We start from the raw sequence: 19,759 nt of genomic DNA, 5'->3' as shown, positions 1-19,759 counted from the left end.
AGACACTTTACTAAAGAAAATATACAGATAAGCAAGAAAGCACATGAAAAGATACTCAGCATCAAGTATTATCCTAAGTGAAACAAGCCAAGCAGAAAAAGACAAATACCACATGATCTCACTTATATAAGAAATATAGTGGACATAACAGTCTGAGGAATACAGTAGACCCAGAAACATGGAAGTAGGGCACAGACTGACAACCCTCAGAAGAGGGGGTGGGGAGATGGGAAGAGATAAACCACAGAACTTATATGCATGTATGCATGACCAATGGATATGGACAACTAAGCCGGGGACGGGGCGGGGGGGATGGGGAGGAGGGTGCCAATGGGGTAAAAAAGGAGAAACATCTGTAACAAAAATAAAATTAAAAAAATAAAAAATCTATATTTACTATCTCAAAAAACAAAAAGATACTCAGCATCATTAGTGGTTAGGGAAACACAAATTAAAACCACAATGAAACATTACATGCCCATTAAAATGGATGAAATGAAAAAGACTAATCACACCATGTGCTGGTGAGGACGCGGAGCACGCTGGGACTCGGAGAGGCTGCTGGCAGTGCTGTATAATGACAGTCACCTTCAGAAAGTTTGGGAGTGAAATGCATGTATGATCCCACCATTTCAATCAACTCCTAGACAGATTCAAGAGAAATGAACAACTTGTACAAGAAGCTTTATTTGTAATAGCCAAAAACTGGAAACTCAAAAGCTTATCCACAGGTGGAGAAATGATGGTATATCCATACAACAGACTATTATTCAATAATAAAAAAGGAATTACTGATGCACACACTTGGATAAATCTCAAAATGATGATGAACAACAAATTAAAAAGTACATATATGGTATGGGTCCATTTTTACATAATTCTAGGAAATTCAAACTAATCTACAGTGAGAAAGCCAATCAGTGACTGCCTGGGAACGACAGGACTAGCGAGAGGAATTATAAAGAGAACAAGGAAACTTTTAGGGGTGGTGGGTATCTTCATTATCTTGATTAAAGGGATTTCATGGATGCAGACATGTGTCAGATGGTGCACACCTATTTCCACTTCTGTGTGTAGAGGTGCCATATTGATAAAAGAAACCTGGCCATGGTGGAAGTATTTACACCACAAAAACTGGTAAATGCTACCACAAAATCAGGGGTTTTTCTTGGAGAGCTGGTTGTTAAACATCTGCCAGCCCACTGCCAACTATAATATACATAAACAACAACTCATTGAAATTCTTAATTTTTAACTGTGCAAAAGAATTCTGAGACCCACTAGGCTAAAAATTTACCTTTATCAAGGTACAAAGTATTACTAGGAAGAAAAACACACAAAAAAAGAGACTTTCAGACACTTACTCCTATTATGAAAAACTCTTTTGCCCTGGCCAGTGTGGCTCAGTTATCCCATGCACTGAAAGGTCACTGGTTCAATTCCCAGTCAGGGCACATGCCTGAGCTGAGAGGTCAATCCCCAAGGGGACAGGCATGCAGGAGGCAGCTGATCAATGTTTTGCTCACACATTGATGTTTCTTTCTCTTTCCTCTATAAAACAAATTTTTAAAAAATCTCTTAGGAAAAACAAAAACACTTTTGCAGAGACATACTTTAGTTGCCTGCACAACACAAATGCTGCCACTGCCATGTCCCCTGGGCTCACTGTTGACACCAGGTGGCTTTGGGGTTGGCTCTTCAGCTCCCCCTTGAAGGCTGCTACAGGGGCTGCCATTTCCTCCTGCAAACATCCTGCTTCCCACAGCTACTCACAGGCCCAAAATGTAAATTTAAGGTACTGCTGGGAAAAGAGTGCACCCGTATTCTACATAAGGGATTCCAATTCCAGCAACAAGATAAGAGGTTTATATGACAAATACATTTGTGTCAGGTGAATCAACCACCAGAATATCCAAATCTGATACTTTCACAGCGTCTCTGAGGCAATTTACATAGGCAACAGGCCTCGGAGCCATCCCTCCCCTCTGCTCTTCCCTGCCGGCCTGAGCCCTTGGTGACTGTTTCATGTACTGTGGGAAGGTCAGGTGCTGCAGTTCCATCATCTCCACAGAGTTCCCAGGAAGGGAGGGTCGACATTAAAATAAAAAATTAAAGGGGTCCACATTGAAGAATTCAGCAGGGAACTGATGATGTTGAAGAAACATACTTCCCACTTTGTGACACGTTGGAAATATAAACCTTAGGGCTTTTTTGCCTCCACTGCATAGAGGTCTGATCGCTTCTGGCTAAAAATGGGGATTTGCTGGCGTATTTCAGCCACCTTCTTCAAGTCTGCAAAAACAGGAAAGTTCACTATTAATCAGATGTACCTCTTCAGTAACCAAAGGGATTTTTTCCCTCAAACAGTATAAAAACCACCAGAGCCCCAGAAAGTAACTCAGTAATCTAGGCCTTATCTAGGGGCACAGACAGCCTGGCTCGGCCCCTGGAGTCACTTCAAACCAAATAAAAAAAACTCAAGCTGAACTGTAGCCCTCAGGTCTTGGCCAAGAACTAAAGACAGATTGGGGGTGGGAGGTGGGGGACAAGGAACTCCTCAGGTGTTAGGGCCTACACCAGCTGTGCATCTGGCCTCAGAGCACGGGGGACACCAGAGACCCGACTTGAGCTGGGCGATCTTACCTATGTCTGAATACACGATCGTTTCTTCAGTGCCGGCTTTGGCCAGGACCTCCCCCCTGAAAAAGATTCAGGAGAGAAGAAGTGGGTTCACTGACTTTTGCTGATATCCAAGACATCTCTCTGATTTTCCTCCCCATCTAACAAACAGGCCCAAGAACAAGGAATCTGAGATTTAAAACCAGAAAGTAGGGGTATAAACTCCTGTTCTACTATTTAAGTAGCTGTGTGGCCTCGGGACAAGTCACCTCCATTTATAAAGAGGAAACAGGAGCTCTGCTAGGACGTAGGGAGAAAATTATGGAGTATGTTTTCTAAATTGCAAACTCCTAGCTTCTTATTCCACAATGTAAACATATGGGGACAGAGCCACCTAAAAACAACAAGAAGTCCCATCCTGTGCCCTCATGAATGCATGTCAACAGGAGCCCTGGCAAGGGTGGTCTGGCTCTGCTTCTTCACATCTCCAAAGGCTGCTCCCCAGCCCTGGGATGATGAGCAGGGCCTGGGCTCCACCCAGACCTGCGTGGATCTCGGGCCTTATGCCTGTGATCCCTGCGTCCCTACATTAATGGCCTTCAGTTTTTTAAGGAAAAGTTCCAACCTATGGGTCTGAGAAGTGCTGGGGAAGCCACACCCTGGCAGGAGCCCCACACTTGGAAACAGTGACACTCCTTCATAAATGGGCAAAAGGCTGATCTGGGAATTATTTCCAGGGCTGTGTCTACGGCCCACAGAAGGGGTTCAAACACATGTCCAGTAAAACTCAATCTCTCCAAAGCATGAAACAAAATAATCTGACATAATAACTAGTTTTGTTTACCAGTTGGCCAAACACAGATTTGGCACAAATGAGCTACAAGCACAATTATTAATGCCATGTAACTGAATCCCTTTCAATTCTTTTCTCTTTCGTCCCCAAGTGCCCTGGCAATTCAAAGATTTCGCTCTATGTTAACCCCAGGTACCCACCCCAAAGTCAATGTAAGTCAGAAGGCCCTCAAACCCAACAGATGAAGTTCTGAAAAGGAAGAAATGAAGGTAAATCTTATACAGCTACTTTGTGTGAGAAGCAGCCAGCCTGATCAGTAAGAGAGTTCCTCAGGAGAACTAGAGGGGAAGCGAAGGTGCCCAAGAGATGTTATCTCTAACATCTGCGCAGGGGAACTTGAGTCACGTCTGAGAAAATTTTCAAGTCAATGTAATCCTTCGTCTCCCAAGGCCCTCAAATCCTCATGTGCAGGAGGTTCGCTGGGGATCACTCACTGGTCCAATTTTCAAGGCCTTCTCTTACCACACACTTTAATCTGTGGGTCCTACAAAGTCAGAAGAGAGAACCTATAGGGACCCCACAGTGATAAGTGACCTTTCTCACACTTGTCACTATTATGTTTATCTGAAACTGCAGAAATACTAACGCATGCATGTGTGTGTTTGCGTGTGATCATACAGATGCATAGGAAGTAGTATGGCATAAGTCCAAGTTCTGAAGTCAACATCCTGGATCCAAATACCAATTCTAGCCCATGAACTTCAATTCTATCACCTATAAACTGGGCTTGACAGAGGTCCCGGAGGTCAAACAGACCATGTGTGGGAAGTGCTATGTATACTGTGCAGAGGCAGACACCGATATGTGTATGATACATGCGTGTGTACATGGACAGGCCTTCATGCTGGTTTCACTGAGCAATGAAGTGCTCTGCCTCTTACAGAGGACAAATTCATTCTTTCCCTTAATTGAACACTCTCCTGCTAATTATTCGGGGAGCAAAATCCTCGCTCTGTAACTCATTCCTGCCCAAGGCCCCAGAAACTCAGTCTAATGAGAAACTGCTGCCTCATTTCCCCTACATCCATGACCCAAGTCTAGCTGACAACAGAAAGTCAAAAGAGGACTAAGACCAAACAGTCAAGAGAGCAAGACCATTTCATTCTCAGTAGTTTTTAAGTGGAAGCTTCCTCACTGAGAGAGGCAGAGACCTGGTAGGCACACAGGGCCCCGGGGTGGGGGACGGCCAGTCACCAATCAGACAACCCACCTGCTCAAGTGCCATCTCTCTCGAGCTCCTAGTGAGCCTGTCGCTGCTTAGGCCACTCACCAAGGACTCACGACAGTGCTGTGTCCCCAGGCAACATAGGAGGCTTTGTCATCTCGAGCAGGAGATGCCGTGGCCACATACACCTGATTATCAACAGCCCTGCAGTCAAAGGATAGAAAACAGGTAAACCATACATCACAGATCTGAGGCATTTTCCTCTTCTTGGTGTTCCATCCCTCTTTTAAAAACTAGAACTGGCTCATAGAACTAGAAGCACAGACTGGCTCAGATGTGGAGGAAACACCCAAAGCCATGGAACCCTTTCTTCAAAAATTATCTTATTAGCCCTGGCCAGTTTGACTCAGCGGTTAGAGCGTTGGCCTGCGGTCCTGAGAGACCCGGGTTCGGTTCCCGCTAAGGGCGTGTACCTCGGTTGTAGTTTGTCCCCGGCCCTGGTTGGTCGTGCGGGTGGCAGCCACTCGATGTGTCCCTTTCACATCGATGTTTCTCTCGCTCTCTCTCTTCCTCTCTCTCCCTCCCACGCTATCTGTACAAAAAATGGAAAAATGTCCTCGGGTGAGGATAAAAAAAAAAAAAAAAAATTATCTTATTACTCCAGCCAGTTCTCATTGTGGCAATTTTGGCCAGCAGGGGACATTTGCCAGTGTCTAGAGACCTTTCTGATTGTTACTAGGGGGATGCTGTTGGCATCCAATGGGTGGAGGCCAGCAATGCAGCTCACTACCCTGCAATGCACAGGACAGCTCCTACAACAGAATTCTCGGGTCCAAGTGTTTATACTGCCACAGTGGCGAGACCCTGGCTTGAGCCAACCAGTAAAATAGCTTCTCTGGTTAATGCAATTCAAGGCTGCTGGAGCCAGAGGGGCAATACACCTTGCAGGGCTGCATGGCACTCCCATCATCTCAAATTCGATCAGAATTTCAGGTGGCAGCCTGGGTACATCAAGCCACCTCACCTGGGAGCCCTATGGGCTCAGTCCAGATCCATGACAAGACATGCCAGTCTCTCCCAAGCTTTTCGTGCTAAGAGACTGCATTTATTAACACTCACGGTACACATATCCCTACCCCACCTTCTACCAAGCAACCACGCAAACTCCTCTACATCCCTGGCAATAAATATCATCATCATCTCTACGAGAGAGAAGGGCGGCAACCTCTGGGTGCAGAGAGAAGAGCACTGACTGGGAAGGAGCAAAAGGGATCTAGGGATTGGAAATATTCGCTATGCTCATCTTGGTCGTAGGTGGTTTGTATGTAAACATTCACTGTAGACTTAAAATCAGTGCATTTTTCTGTAAGTATCTTACACCTCAATTAAAAAAACATTTAATCAAGAAACAGGTGGTGCTGCAGCTTCCAAAGAGAAGGTTCCCAGCAGAAGCCTTCCCTTTGGGCTGAAAGATGAAAAGATTCACCACCTCTGAAAAGCCAGGTTGTCCATAGGCACCCCTGGGACTGGCAAGCTGCTGTGGAAGTTGGGGTGGGATAAGTAACCCAATCTGAACAACACAGGGTCAGCTGTGTGAAGACCATAAACCTCTCCCAGGGCTGTCAGGCTCAAACAACCCCCGCTTTTCCTTGGCTTCTGGGCTCTGAATGCACACACTCCACGGGTCTCCGATTCTCTGAGGAAGTTGCCGGCAACTGTCCGAGACACCAGCCCACATCTAATCACAGCAAATAAAATCACTCCCACTTGATGCACTAAATGCTCTTAGAAATGCAAAAATCAGCCCTGGCCGGTTTGGCTCAGCGGTTAGAGCATCAGCCTGCAGTCCGGAGAGACCCGGGTTCGGTTCCCACTGAGGGTGCGTGTCTCAGTTGCAGTTTGTCCCTGGCCCTGGTTGGTCGTGCGGGTGGCAACCACTCGATGTGTCCCTTTCACATCGATGTTTCTCTCTCTCTTCCTCTCTCTCCCTCCCACTCTATCTGAACAAAAAAATGGAAAAACATGTCCTTGGGTAAGGATAAAAAAAAAAAAAAGCAAAAATCACAGTCCCAAAACTCTAAGACGGTGGTGCTGCAGCTTCCAAAGAGAAGGTTCCCAGCAGAAGCCTTCCCTTTGGGCTGAAAGATGAAAAGGTTCATCATGTCAAAACTCGTTTGGATGTTGCAGTGTTCTGAGTTACCGGCACCATTCCATATCAGGAAGGTCGGCACTGCCATCACACTGAAATCTTTCCACAAAGAAACACCGAGATGCTTGAAGTGTGTGTGATAAGCTCTCTTACCGGCCTCGCTGAAGCAACTCCCAGTGAGCTGGTCCCGTGGTCAGATTAAAAGCTCCAGGATACACCAACAGCTGGCAGCCTTGGGCGAGAGAGGCTGAAGAGTCGGTGCAAAGGAACACCCAACCACACTAGTCCCCTCTTTGTTCTCCACCCAGTGGGGACTAAACCCCAACTTTCTCACGCACAAAAAGATGTCAGACAGTGTCAGCAGCATGGCTATGGCTCTGAGCTTTTTCAGAGACACAGGCGGACACACAAGAAAAGTGGTAGTGATAACCAAAACTACAACATGTGGTTTCACTTAAAAAAGTGGAGAACTGTCATTCAGATTTCTCTCAGCACCACGTGGCCAGCTCTGCAAGGCCAAAGACCATGTTCTGTGGTGCTTTCGAGTGAAATGAGGGGCAGAGGAGGGGCTTCAATGCTCGGCAACTGGACTCCACAGAGCCTGCTGACCCAGGGCCTGTGCGCCTCTGCCCTCCGCCGAGCAGGTGCTGCCTGTGTCCCCCTCACTCTGCCAAGTGCCAGTCGAGCGGGAATCAGAGTAGCTCCGGCAGTCTGGTGGAACTGCTAATACTTGTTGAGCACCGTACAAGGAGCTTTAATACGTTCTCTCCCCTTAATCTCACACCATCCCTATGAGAAAACTGAGATCCACACTGCTATAGAGACTACATAATTTACCCGAAGTATCATGCCAATCAGGGGAAGAGCTGGAACCAGAATCCAGATATAACTGGTTCGGAGCTCTTCCTGAATGGTAGGATACCTTTTCTCTGGACCCAAATGTCACTGACTACTTTCCACTGTACACAGCATCTGGGACTCCTGCAGGGGGAAATCCATGAGGGCACAGACCATGTTTTCATTTCTACGGGGTTCCCAGGGACTCTTTCCAAACACAGTAGCAAGAAGGGCTCTAAGGTAGAGCAGAAGTTTAAGAGTCCAGCTCCTGCTTAGCTGCAATAGCGTGCTAAATCACCACCTCTGAAAAACCAGGTTTTCCATATGCAGCAAAAGTCTGAGAAGCCCAGCGTGGTGAGCAGATTAAGATCTCTCCTCCGGCTTTTCTGACTCAAGGCTCCTCTACCCAGATGCAAACCGCCAAGCACCCACACAACACACCTCCTGTGCCGCCTCACCTTTCTGCGCGTAGACTTGTGCAAGCTCTGCAAAGCGAATGTCATAGCAGATGCCCAGGCCCACTCTGCAGTAAGCTGTTCACAAACAGAAAACGTACAAACGAAAAGTTAGCCTGCAGCATGGGGTGGCAGGGTAAAGCCTCCTGAGCTAATGATCACAAAACACTGACGGGGAGACAGTAACACAGGGCCCATGGTGGAGAAGATTTATAAGCTTATTCCTGCTCGGAGTCACCTCATAAAGACATCATTTACGTCCAGAGTAGAGATGAGAAATTCATTCTAACTGAATGCTTATTATCTAAGTGAGAGGTGTTCAATCACGACCTCACAGATGCACTCTGAAAGCTCTAATACTAACAGGAGGCTGTGACCAAATGGAAGAGCAAATTCATGTCAAACCCCTCGTTCTCCATTCAGCCCACCCTTTCCAGATCTCTGACCATCCTCTGCCCTTCTCACTTGTGGTCTTTATTCAGGTTATATAAAGAAATTAGGGAGGCACATAAGAAAAAAACAAAGGAACGCCTGATCCTCTTCTACTGGGACTGCTTACAGAGGTGGATTTTCTGGTACGTACGAGTCTCAAATGTGGAGAAACTATCACCAGGACTCAATGTTTTAGATTCTTGAAATGTGATTTTCCCAGGAACATCGATGTCAAACAGATGGAGCTGCAGCACAAATAAGGGCTTTGGTTACCTCTTTTCCAAAGGGGTTCACAGCAATAAAAACAAACATCTGTTCACGGCCAGATATGCGGGTGATCGATGATCTGTACAAACAGTACCCGCAACATGACCACAACCCATCCTACAACCTGACACTTTATCAAAATGAATTCTAACACAGGAAATGGGAAATGATACTGTAGATTCTATGACCCTTCTTTCCTAGGTGATGTATAAATTAATTTCTAGGTTTCTTATGGGAAGCAATTAATGTGTTGCTTTTTTACTCAGTATAAATGCTAAAAGAAGACTCCTCAGGACCTGAGTTAAATTGACATGTTGGCAGGAGAGGTAGAGAGTGGGTGAGTGATTAATAGGTACAATTTTGCAAACCAAATGCAGCAATTTATAAACAGAACAACATATCCCTTCCAAATTTGATTTTATCATACTAACAAAATAGAGGAGAAAAGTCATGTGAGCATCTTGAGAGGTGCATAGTGAGCATCTGATAAGCCTCTACATCCATTCTTATTCTATTTGTTTTTATTTTATTTTTTTAAATCCTCACCCAAAGATATTTTCTTTTATTTACCTTCAGAAAGAGTGGGAGGGAGGGAGAGAGAGAGACACATCAATGTGAGAGAGACACACTGACTGGTTGCCTCCCACAAAGCCCTGGGGTCAGGGACCCAACTGCAACTGAGGTACGTGCCCTTGACCAGAACTGAACCTGTGACTCTCTGGTCCTTGGGCTGATGCTCTAACCACTGAGTAAAATCGGCCAGGGCTCCATTCTAGTCTAAAACCAAAAAAGAAAAACTCCCCCAGGAAGAGAATTTCCTTAATCTGACAAAGAATATCTTAAAAAACAAAAACAAAAAGACACTACATAAACATTGAACCTAATGGTGACATTAGAAGCCTTCTCCTATTCAGATCAGAAACAAGGCAAGGACACCTGCTATTCAATACTCTATCAGAGGTCCTAACCAAAACAAAAGGCTTAAGAAAGGAATAAAAAGTATAAGGATTAGGAAGAAAAAATAATTAAATCTGTCATTACTTTCAAATGATATAACTGTATACCTAGAAACCCCAAAGGAAACCTACAGATGAATTATAAGAATTAATGAGTGACTTTAGCAAGGTTACTATGTATGTACAAGGTCAATATCTTTATAATTAGCTGTACTTCTATACATACTAAGAAACAGAAAATGAAAGGGCATCAAGAACCATCCATGAAGAATAAATCTAGCAAATGATATAAAAGATTATACTCCAAATCTATAAAAACTATTTGAAAGTTTTAAAAGCCTAAATAAATGGAGGGAGATATGCTGTATCATGGACGTACATGCACCTCAAAGAACGGAGTTAATAGCTCAATGCTGGCTCCTCTTCCAGGAATGGCAGAATGGCTCCTCTTGGACCTATCAGCTTTCTCATAAGTAACTATGAACTCGGGACAAAATAAAAAGCACTGGAGAGTGAGAAAAATCAGGAAAAAAACAAAGGGAAGTCAATACTTGAAAGAAGAAACGAGCACTGTGCGAGTGTCCCATCTGTTTACTGCTCTTGGTGGGAAGCAAGGCCCCAGTTGTTGCTGGGAGTAGTGGGGGAAACTACCCACAATCACACTGGCTTTAGGAACCAGAAGACAGTTGCACAGCAGCTGGAAACTGAGGGGGAAATCTTGAAAAGGATAAAGCCAGAAAGGAAGAGCCCTAAATTCTACATATACAATTGCCAAAATCTCTGGCTAACCACTGAATTAAAGATGTGTGGGGCAGACTCCAAGCATCCCAGCTAAACAACTTGAGACAGAAAAGAGCAGCTAAAGTTGATGCTCATCTCACACAGGAAGAAGAATTGGGTATTTGAGTACAGTCAAGTCAACTACTCACAAAAACAAAGAAAATTCAATACTTTTCAGGGAAATATTATAAGAGCTGGCATCTCGAGAAAATAGAATCTAATATACAATTAAAAATTACTAGACACACAAAGAAACAGGAAAATATGAACAAAGTTCTAAAGAAAAGGTTATCAATGGAGCACATCCCAACATGACCCAGATGTGGTGATTACCAAAGACTTTAAAGCAGCTACTGAAACTAAGCTTAAACGTATGAAGAAAAAGATGCTCTTAATGAATTAAACAAATAGAAACATTAGTAGAGAAATAAAAGCTATAATAAACAACCAAATGAAAATTTTAGAACTGAAAATTTCACTATCTGAAATTTAAAAAAAATTTCACTGGGTTGGCTTATAGGAGATGAGCGATTACAAAAGGCAGCCTCAGTGGATTGTGTGTCATCGCGTCATCCCATGGACTGAGAGGTCTGGGTTCGGTTTCATGGCACATGCTGGGGTTTCAGGCTTGATCCCCAGTAGGCGGCATGCAGGAGGTAGCCAATTAATGTTTCTCACATCGATATTTCTATCTCTCCCTTCTTCTCTAAAAAAAAATATCAATAAAAACAACAACAAAACCAAAAGAAAGACTCAGTGAACTTGAAGATGGATCAGTGGAAATTGTTCAATTTGAAGAAGAGAAAGAAAAAAGGATGGAAAAATAAAAACAAAGAATCAGAGCCTTGATGACCTGGTTTGGAGGAACAGTATCAAAACTGGAATCCTATTAAGAAGAGAATGGGTCAGAAAAATCTTTAACAAAATCATGCCCCCAAATTTCCCACATATGGTAAAATACTTAAATATACAGATTCAAGAGGCACAAAGCAAGACAAATACAAAGAAAACCACCTAGGCACATCAGAAACAAAATATTACCAACTAAAGATTACAAAAAAAATCTTGAAGGCAAGCAGATAAAAACTCAAGTTACAGAGAGGGAACAATGAAACAAATTACCACTGACTTCTTACCAGAAGAAAATAAATAAAGAGGCTAGAAGATAACTGAATAACATCTCTCAAACTGCTGAAGGAAAAAGAAAACTGACAATCCAGAATTCTATTCTACCAAAAATGTCAAGAATAAAGGCAAACTAAAGATATGTGCATAAACGAAAATTAAGAAAATTTATGGTTAGTAGATCCTCACTACAAAAAAGCTAAAGGAGGTCTTTCTGTTTGAAAGTAAAAATACCAGATAAGAACTAGGATCTTCAGGAAGAAAAGAAAAATACCAGAAATGGTAAATATATGAGTAAACATAAAAAAGTTTTCTCTTTTCTTTAAAATACATGCTACTCAAAAAATAAGTGTTTTGTGGAATTTACAATGTACATAGATACAATATGAGGTAGAGATTTCATATGAAGTAGTATAATATGAACTCTAAGTATACTGTGACAAGATAAGTGTGCTTACTGTAATGCCTAGGGCAAAAACTTTTTAAAAAATAGCTAAGATGTATAATTTAAAAGCCAATAGATAGCCCTGGCTAGTCTGGCTCAGCAGTTAGAGTCAGCCCGCAGAACGGACAGTCCCAGGTTCAGTTCCCACTAAGGGCATGTACCTCGGTTACAGTTTGTCCCTGGTCCCAGTTGGGGTCGTGTGGGTGGCAGCCATTTGATGTGTCTCTCTCACATCGATGTTTCTCTCTCTCTCTCCCTCCCACTCTATCTGAAGATACATGCAAAAATGTCCTCGGGTGAGGATAAAAAAAAAGGCAATAGATAAATTAAAATGGAATTCTAAAAAATACTCAACCCCAAACAATGCAGAAAAGAAGAACAAGAGAAAAAAACAGTAAAATGTCTATATGCTTAAATCCAACCATATCAATAATTATATTAACTATAAATGGAGTGACCATTCCAGTTAAAAGGCAGAGATTGTCAAAATGAATAAAAAAGCAAAACTCAACTACACGCTTTCTATGAATTTTAAGTATAAAGACACATACAGGTTGAAAATAAAACATTAAAAAAAGATGCACCACACAAACAATAAGTATAAGAAGAGTAGCTACAGTATTATCAGAGCTAAAATTAGCTTCAAGACAGAGTATTACAAGGAATAAAACCCAGACATTTCATAACAATAAAAGGAAGAACTTACCAGGAAGACTTAACAATCCTAAATGTATATGCATTTACTACTGCAAAGATGTCAACTCTCCCCAATTAGGTCTCTATATATTCAATGCAATTCTAATGAAAATTCCTGTTTTTTTTTGGCTGAAATTGACAGGCTGAGTCTAAACTTTTTATCAAAATGCCAAAAGCCACCCAGGCCGGTTTCGCTCAGTGGTTAGTGTCGGCACGCAGACCACAGAATTCTGGGTTCAGTGCCACCAGTTGAAATGCCTGATGTGTGTACAATACAAAGGGAGTGACTAGAGGACTTTACAGTAAATTCTCAAGAGCCAGTGAGACTTGCAAAATTCCCTACTTACCTTTCTGTGCTTTACCAGTAAATCTCCATCAGGCCCAAACACGGCACAGGTGTTATATAATTTCCCAGAATCCTCTTCAGGAATGGAACCTTTTATGGAGAGGAGAAACACACAGGCACAGAAAACATTCTGAATAAAGCATTCTTTTGGAACTGGACAAAGGCTTGATAAACTGTCACTCGGGTCCAATAATAAAGTTTACTATCTTCTAAGGGTCATTTAATCAGTTGTTTTCCTTCTTAAATACACTCAGAGATAAACTCCAGAGTGTAGATAAAATATAACTAGGTCAGATGCTAAAGACAGGTTTCAAAAATATCCAAACTGTTTCTGAATTCAGCTTTGACCTTGAGCAAAATTTAATCTAAAACACTGAAACAACATGAGGAATTCACTGTTGCTCCACTTAAATTCACCAGGGTTCCTGCACTATAGCTGTGCCCAACAAGGCCTCAAGATGGAATGTAAGTCACACATTCCCATCACTGCGTGTAGTTCCCAGTGTGTCTCCTCTTGCTCTGCCTTCTTTTCTCCACCTCTTACTCATTTCTAATTCTTAATACAGCAGAATACAGAAATAATTTTATTTGCTGTATTCATTAAACAGTTTTACTGTACGGATTTTTTTTTGTTTAAGCAAATGAGACATTTTAAAATTTATTTCAAAACCACATAAAGCTATCTTGATGTATGTAGCCTCTTTAAGAACAAAATTTTCTTAACCCGGTATGAGCATAATGGAAAACACTCAGATATGGTTTTTCTTTCCACATTTCCACCTGGCCCTTCACTCCCCACTCCTTCTCCCGGGAAAATCATCATTATCAGTTTGGATTGTGTCCTTCTACAACACTGACCATCTTACATACATAGCTTCATATAAAAATCAATAACCTTTTTGTGGGGGCATAATCTGAATTGGAGTACCTGTTCACAGTATATCAAACTAGCTCTTTTTTCCACTTAACTGTGGGTCTGGAAGAGATCTCCACTTTACTACATACAGATCTATCTCATTCTTTTCAATGGCTAATTTGTATTCTATCATTTAAATGTAACAACAGAAATTATTCATATGTTTTTAATGTTTAGGTCATTATACCTTGAGAGTAGGAAGTTACCTCCAATGAGATATATGCTGCACTCCTTTGCTACTTCTGAAAGCTTCTGTGTGGATTCACCGGGAATTTTCTCTGCATATTCAGGAAAATAGTTTGTGCCATAGGGAGAATTAAAGCATTCCTAGAATAATATTGGCAGAGAAAAAGTGAAAAAAAAAAACATCTAAACACCCAACCCATTTTAAAGTTCTGCTGTAAGACATAGCTGCTGCTCCCAGTTCTGCTCTCAAAAGGGTAAAACTCAGCTGCTAAAAACAACACTGAGGTCCAAAGGCTACAGAGCCTGTAGCCATAGGTAGGACTCGTCGGCTGGCTCTGGTGGGGCTAGAGGAGACAAGTCACGTGTGCTCCCTCCTCAAGTCTGCAGGAGAACTACGCGTCCCCAGGGTGCCCAGGCCCCACTACAACTGGGCTTACTCATAGGACTGCAGGTGTTAGGATGAATCCACAGGCTCAAAATTATATTAACTGTGTAAAGCAATAAAGCATGTGTTTGAAAAAAACACAGAGGCTTTGAAAGCCACAGAAGTTAAGATATTTCCTCATCTGTAAAATGAACTGTGTCTAAGCTCCCTTCCAGCACCATCATTATGATCCCGCAAAATCTCTCATTCCCCAGGGTCTGTCTGTCTTCAACAGCTCTGTGATAAAAGAAAAGCAAGAATGACTAGCCTTTGACTCTGACTCATTCACTTCACATTTACTGAGACTGCCTGTGCACCACACACTGTGCTGGGAAACTCCAGCCAGAGGACCACCAGCTTGTACAAGTCACATGTCAGATAAAAGGGCACCTGTCTTTGACTCCTGGTCTTTAGACTCTGATCCTGGGTAACATAAACCCACAAGAGACCAAGACTAGGGTACAGGGGAGTCCCATGACTGGAGCAGTAACAAAGACTGGATTAACCTTAACACCTCAAGCCCCTCTGTTCCAGATTCCTACTCACTGGCCACATCTGTGAAGGCCTGGAGCCCAAAATACAAAGTGGCCCTGAAAATTCTCCAGCCAATCTAAGCAGGGTTTTCAAATGACTGCCTCCTCCCCACAGAGGGAGAGGGAGAGTAGGGAAGGGCTGTCTGGAATAGTTCCACCACCAATCCAGCAGATCCTTCTCTGGAGCTAACTCCCTACTTGCTGACAAACAAATATGGTGTAACCTTCAGCTGATTCTGTTTTCAAAGAAATCATCTAGGAGAGAGAGATGCAAAGTCCTACTGGCTTACTATACAGGCCACTACATTTAGGAAGATACCACAGGCTTCCTAAATGTCTCTAACAACTTTTTTTTTAAATGTTGCAGGCGCCCTGGCCGGTTTGGCTCAGCGATTGGAGCGTCAGCCTGCGGACCAGAGAGTCCCGAGTTCGGTTCCCACTAGGGGCACGTAACAACAACAAAAAAAATGTTGCAGGCTTACCACTAAAGTCAATACATCCTGGTCCTGTAAAGAACTATACAAGGAGCCTTGGCCAGGTGGCTCAGTGAATTAGAGCATCATCCTGTACATCAAAAGGCTACAAGTTCGATTCCCAGTCAGGGCATATAACTAGGTTGTGGGTTCAATCCCCAGTCGGGGTGGTGGCGGGAGGCAACCAATCGATGCTTCTCTCTCGCGCCCTTCTCCTCTCTCTAAATATCCAAAAAAAAAACAAAAAACAAATCATATCCTCAGATGAGGATTAGAAAACACAAAAAAGAGAATTATATAAGGAAGGAAGGGAAATATACAATATAGAGAATATTTCAGCTTTAGGTTAAGTCCCTCAACCTATTAGCATTCTGAACAAAGTAGGTGGTCTTCAAGTTAAAGACCTGTAACCATGTGGGCACATCCTATCACAAAGGCCTCTACTAGGGTCATCTCCTGGACAAACACAGGACAATCCTGGGCCCCAAAGGACCTTGCTGGACCTGGGACACAAAAGGAAAACCAGAGTTGCAGACATTATTCTGCTGGGCCAACAGTTCCCAGAAAGGGGTGCTGCCTCCATACTTACTGGCAGAGAAACTATGTTTGCTCCTTGTGTGGCTGCCTTCCGGACAAGGCCACAAGCTCGAGTGAGATTATCGGATTTGATGGAAGAAACGTGAAGTTGAATGAGGGCCAAGCGGAAAGCTGAGGATGAAGAGAAAACAGTTGTCAGATGATCTGCCTGCTGAATCAGAGCAGCAGTTCTCAACCGGAGGGCTGCTTTGCCTCTCAGGGCATCTAGCAATGTCTGGAGACATTCTTCATTGTCACAGCTGGTGGGGTGCTACTGGCATCTAATGGGAAGAGGTCATAGACATCTAAACATGCCACAATGTATAGGGCAGTCCCTCACAACAAATTATCCAGTCCAAAATGTCCATAATGGCAATGTGGAGAAATCCTGAGATACAGCAACAGCCATGGGCAAAGCCCCATGCCAAGCACAAGAACCTGAAGTGAAGTAGGCAGGGGCAGCTTTTTACTTACCAACGAGCTTAAAAGAAGGCAACTAAATTTGAATACAGAATTATCCCCTACATCTTGGGCCTCAGCCGGCCTGATCCAGGTAACTGCGTGCATGCTGGCACAGGATGTGCAATACCTCTGTGAATGGGGCAGTCGGCCCACAGGGAGGGGGGATGCCTGTCTCAAGTTCCCCATTACGGGCTGGGACACAATGCATCAGCTTTTGCTTATGGTCTGAGGGGAGGCTGCACTAAAGGATCCAAGGCACGTTGTAACCTACAATGCTCTGCAGAAGTCTGAGAATTAGCAGTAATGCCCTGCCCTGGCTTCCAACCTCTGCTCTACAGTCTGAAAACCCCACCATCAGAGAGTTCCCACTCCAGGCACCTCCTGTTACAGTGCGAATGTCCTCAGGAGAGGTGCTGACAGACCTGGACTTTGAGGAAGGCCCAAATGGCTCAGGATTAACCCTAAAAGAAAAATGCAAAGATCCCAGTCCTTGGTTTATCCTACATATAATGAGAAGGGCTAAATTTAACCCTGAATGCAGCTTTTTTATTTCAGAATCTGTATGAAAACAAAGGAAATTAAAATAGGGAACAAAAGCTGGGATTACTTTGGGACAAACAGATTATGTCTAGAACATTATCAGACTATCACACAGACCCACTACAGGTCTCCACTGTAACTCAGAAGCCAGGCGTTCTCTCTGTTTTGGGGGTGGGGGATGAAGTCAAAATGGCAGTTACTGGCTTCCCCTCTTTCCCATCCCACCAGAAAGGCAGCTGTCCTGAATCATGCTTGGGATTGCCTGACATTCTGCAAATCACCCACTCCACAGAGGGTTTGCAGCAGGAAATTCACCACTGGGGAGTACTAGTCACGTTATCTCTTAGGCTGTAAAATGCAAATACAATGATTTTGTAAGTCCCTGGCTGCCCTAATAGTCAGTGTGGTCTTAATGGGGGGGGGGGGTGGCAGGATAAAATATAATTAAGTGCAAAGACCAACATAGGAACAACAACATAAGTAGTGTACCAGCTCTTTTACACATCTGAGCATGTGTGAGGTTTTATTAACATTATTTTGTAAATGAGGAAACAAGAAGTTTGCAACGGGAAAGCTGCACCAAGTCAGTGAACAGAGTCAATGGCAGAGCAACAACCCAAGTCCAAATCTGTAACTGTAAAGCAGGGTGGGCACCTTGTTTGTTTGTTTGTTGTGTGTGTATGTAGTGGGGGGTGCATATAACTTGAAAACACTCCTCAAGGAAGTCAGATGGACAGCATTAAGAACCAAAGCTCGAAAGTCCATCAGCCTGCCATGCCCTGCCTCTTCAAAGATACCAGTCACATCTAGAGGGTGCATAAAAGAACTTCTATATCTCATCCTGAACAACCATTCAGCCACCAACTTGCACTGCACTTTAGGTTGAAATGAAAAACAAAGAGCATGCCCACAAATTTCCACATATTATCTCATGGGAGCCTCAGAAGGCTCCCATGTAGGGACAGTTATGTCCAGAGAGATTAAATGACTTGTTGACATGGGAAGCTACTGACTGAATCAAGACTAATAATCCAGGTCTCCAGACTGTGGGTCCAGAACACTCCACTGCCTCATGGAAAGGAATATGGCACAGGCCTGGGGGCAGCCTCACCCCTGGGGCTGATCCAGGATGGTGATGTGGAACTAACATGTAATGCCCAACCTGAAAGCTCAATGTCCAGATGCATGCAGAAACTACTTGCCCAGTTTTATGCTCATGGGTGTTTGTTTGTGTGTGTGTGTGTGGGGGGGGGGGGGGCAATGTGGAGCACATGATCCAGTCCTTTTACCACGCAGCTCAAAGAAAACAAGTGCTTCAGTTTCACGTGATAGGGCTCAAGCCACAAATAATTAGGGCCGATGCCTTTGTAAAACCCAAGTTCAAAAATCAACCTCAGGTGAAAGCAATCCGTCTGGCAGTCCCGCTTCTGGTGCAAAGCTTGTCTCCAAGAATTCCACAGGGCAGAGGCTCTCACACTTGAAGAAGGATCATAACTAGTATAATTACAGAAGGCTTTACTGAAAATGTAGTCTTTGAAGGGGCGGGACTTGCATTTTACATGAGCACCCGCCCCTCCCGCGCAGGTGAATCTGTTGTAGGCGGCTCTGAAACTCACCTACAAGCGCTGCCTTACGGGACGTCCCGCAGGAGGAGGCAAGTGGGGTGCAGGGCGCGGGCCCTCCGCTTCCGCGGCCTCGCCAGCGCCCCAGGAAGCCTGGACCCCGGGAGCGCGCCTCCCTGCCCCGCTCGCCCAAGCCTCAAGCTCCGCGGACACCGGCTCAGGCAAGGCCACGGACCGTGCGGGGACAGCGCTCGCCGGCGCCGCACCCAAGGCCGCGCTACTTACTGGCCATGGCTCTCCCTGGCAGCACCATGCGCGACGCGGGTCGAGCGGCGTCTTTGGACTGACGGGAGGCGTCACGCGCCGGAAAGGGCGGGACGACCTGCCGAGGCCCCGCCCCCGGCCCCGCCCGCCGTCCTGGGAGGGTCTTCTGGCTGTACTCTTGCAACACTTGATCCCCGCTCGCTGTGTGCGCCAGGGTGGACCGACTAAACGGCCAATTTAAACACAGCCCGGAAAAGGGAACGCCAGGAAAGGCAAAGGGACAAAGAGGGGTCGACCTAAATCAGGGTGGCGTCTGGTAAATGTTTAACAACTGGCCTCTCCGAGTCTCAGCAAAAGGACTGAATCTGTTACTGGTTGGATTGGCTCTGTGACTAGGGTCATGTAGTGTGCTGATTGCCTTGGGCTCTTTGAACAAGTCGCTGTGGCCGGGGTGGAATTTTCCAGCTTGGTGGAGGCACTGAAGGCGGCAGTGGGATCTATTAAGGCTGTTTCTTAATGAGGAAGGGGAAAGGAGAAACAGGCTTCAAACGCGATATCCTTAATTCGGTCTTCTAATGTCCTGGAATCTGTTGGGTAATATTGTTTTATAATTTTTCCATTTACACTTACTAGTCGGGATTGCTTTTTGTGTTTTGTTTGTGCTTTTGGCAAGTTTGGGGATCAAAAATTATAAAACA

At 44.2% G+C, this 19,759-nt stretch overlaps 1 protein-coding gene across 3 annotated transcripts; it reads right to left on the bottom strand.

The window, feature by feature from the left end:
- Window positions 1–695: 695 nt before the first annotated feature.
- On the bottom strand, window positions 696–19,140 carry NIT2 (nitrilase family member 2). Of its 3 annotated transcripts, XM_036243569.1 has the most exons (11): window positions 19,083–19,140; window positions 16,247–16,365; window positions 14,248–14,368; window positions 13,127–13,215; window positions 8,662–8,755; window positions 8,082–8,156; window positions 6,940–7,018; window positions 4,743–4,841; window positions 2,644–2,699; window positions 2,168–2,292; window positions 696–1,551 (listed from the first exon to the last, which is right to left on the bottom strand). In XM_036243569.1, the coding sequence occupies exons 1-10, from the start codon at window positions 19,108–19,110 to the stop codon at window positions 2,201–2,203; spliced, it is 852 nt and encodes a 283-aa protein (XP_036099462.1). In that variant the 5' UTR covers window positions 19,111–19,140; the 3' UTR covers window positions 696–1,551; window positions 2,168–2,200. The 3 variants fall into 3 exon arrangements, 2 of the variants coding, with proteins under 2 accessions (XP_036099462.1, XP_036099461.1); XM_036243568.1 differs by lacking the exon at window positions 696–1,551 and having other exon boundaries at window positions 2,123–2,292; XR_004956837.1 differs by lacking the exon at window positions 696–1,551 and having other exon boundaries at window positions 2,238–2,292; window positions 4,683–4,841.
- Between the last annotated feature and the right edge of the window lie 619 nt (window positions 19,141–19,759).

Source organism: Molossus molossus, unplaced genomic scaffold, assembly GCF_014108415.1.
Source record: "Molossus molossus isolate mMolMol1 unplaced genomic scaffold, mMolMol1.p scaffold_m16_p_5, whole genome shotgun sequence".
NCBI classification, from domain to species: Eukaryota; Metazoa; Chordata; class Mammalia; order Chiroptera; family Molossidae; genus Molossus; species Molossus molossus.
The sequence above is the reverse complement of the archived record's forward strand: the minus strand, read 5'-3'. Positions and strand labels throughout refer to the sequence as shown.